This window comes from Aplysia californica, unplaced genomic scaffold, assembly GCF_000002075.1.
Source record: "Aplysia californica isolate F4 #8 unplaced genomic scaffold, AplCal3.0 scaffold00596, whole genome shotgun sequence".
NCBI classification, from domain to species: domain Eukaryota; kingdom Metazoa; phylum Mollusca; class Gastropoda; order Aplysiida; family Aplysiidae; genus Aplysia; species Aplysia californica.
The window spans coordinates 19,706-21,373 of record NW_004797866.1 but is presented as its reverse complement, the minus strand read 5'-3'; the positions used below and the strand labels follow the sequence as shown (position 1 = coordinate 21,373).

The following is a 1,668-nucleotide window of genomic DNA, read 5'->3' as shown; positions in this document are numbered from 1 at the left end:
TGGGGTAATAATATAGTGTAAAGCGCATAGAGCCTGCTGTTGAGCGGGGATTTCCGCTATACAAATGCTATCTATTATTATTATTATTATTATTATTATAGTTATACCCCGTGCACACTGCACACAAAGCAAATGAAGAGCACAGGGGAAAAACGACTGTAGCAACAAACTGGAAATTGTGAGGGTGCCAATTTTAAAAGCTTGTGGACTCATAACTTCCTATTTGTTTGACTGGTGGTTTATTGTTAAGTGTTGTTGAATGGGAAATGTTACAACAATAATCAACCAACAGTTGAACAGAAATACAGTAATGAGTCAAAAAGTGTTCAAAATTGGTATCCTCGCGATTTTCAGTTTGTGACTACAGTCGTTTTTCCCCTGTAGTCTTCAAATGCATTTGATTCCGTGGGGCCATCCACGTTTTCCTTCATGGACGCGGCAAAAGCAACCATTTTGACACAATTCGCCGGAATTCGACTTAGTTTGACTGCGACCTTCAAATCAAATGCACTAATATTTCAAATGTCGTGTGTCGAATATGTAATGCATACTTTCAGGTAAATATTTTCAGCTAAAAATCTTAAAGGAAAGATCCCTTCATGAAAATAAGTCTACACTAAGAATCACAGAGCAAATCTATTACGTACTTTATCACGTGACCAAAATTCAACTCAATTACAAATTTTACTGTTCGCTTAAAGTGGGGTTTTTATGTTTTGCTGTCACTTCTCACCAATCGGCGATGTTTACCACCCAGTTTCTTTGGATTTTCCCCAAAATGCCTTACCTTCGATGGCAAGGGTTTTTACTGTATGAGCCTTGTGACAGTAAGTAAGAGTTTTATTACACTTGCGCACACAGGCCAAATAAGTGTCAAATCGCTTAAAGTAAAAGTTTGACACAAAAAAACCACTTTTTTTCAAGATCCATTAGAGTTCAGCTAAGAATCTGGACTCACCTGCGTGTAAAGGTCTGTGGTGACTTCGTTGGGAGCCAGGTACAGATCGTCGTTGAGGGGCGGGGCCCGGCTAGCGGGGAGACTCGGGGGCTGCGTCGGGGGCTGGGGGAGAGGGGGGTTCTCGTAAGCCGTGTTGTGGAAGCGAACTGCGACCTCCTCCGCCTTCCGGCGCGCATTGCGGTGGTGGCGAAACACGAGCAGGAACACGACCAGCAGGATGAGGAGGAAGCCCGCACTTACTCCGATGATGATTGCCAGGATGGACGCTGTGTGCAGAGAAACGAATGAGTTTTGTTTTATTTTGTTTTAGTTAGTATTTTACTTTTAGTTTAGTTTTATGGCATGTTATCGATCCAGCAACAGCTGGGCTCTCGCCCTTCTGTCCAATGCCATGTACGCAACAAAATAAGGTCATATAAGTGCCGAAGATTACAGGTGTTACAAGAGAGTAACAAACACAAAAAAGAAGGAGGGGAGTTAGAAACGTTAGATATTTTTATAGGAAAGAAGGAGCAAACCACACAAGAGCACCCACCAACTACCCGCGCGTTTTACTTTTACGGCACTCGCAACACAATTAGGTCATCATACATAAGTGCTGTAGATTAAAGGTGTCACGAAAAATGTTATATATACAAACAATATATTATATATACATCTATAATTTACTGTATCTATTGTCCTCCTCCTGGGAAGTGGCTATGTGTGTG

General features: G+C 41.7%; 1 protein-coding gene across 2 annotated transcripts in view; it reads right to left on the bottom strand.

Moving 5' to 3' along the window:
- LOC101861071 overlaps positions 1–1,668 on the bottom strand; it is a gene marked incomplete at its 5' end in the record, with an annotated part of 10,773 nt that overhangs the window by 4,850 nt on the left and 4,255 nt on the right. For both annotated transcript variants that reach the window (XM_005107353.3, XM_013087507.2), the window contains 1 exon segment: positions 959–1,224. In XM_005107353.3, the coding sequence (XP_005107410.2) occupies positions 959–1,224 (266 nt within the window).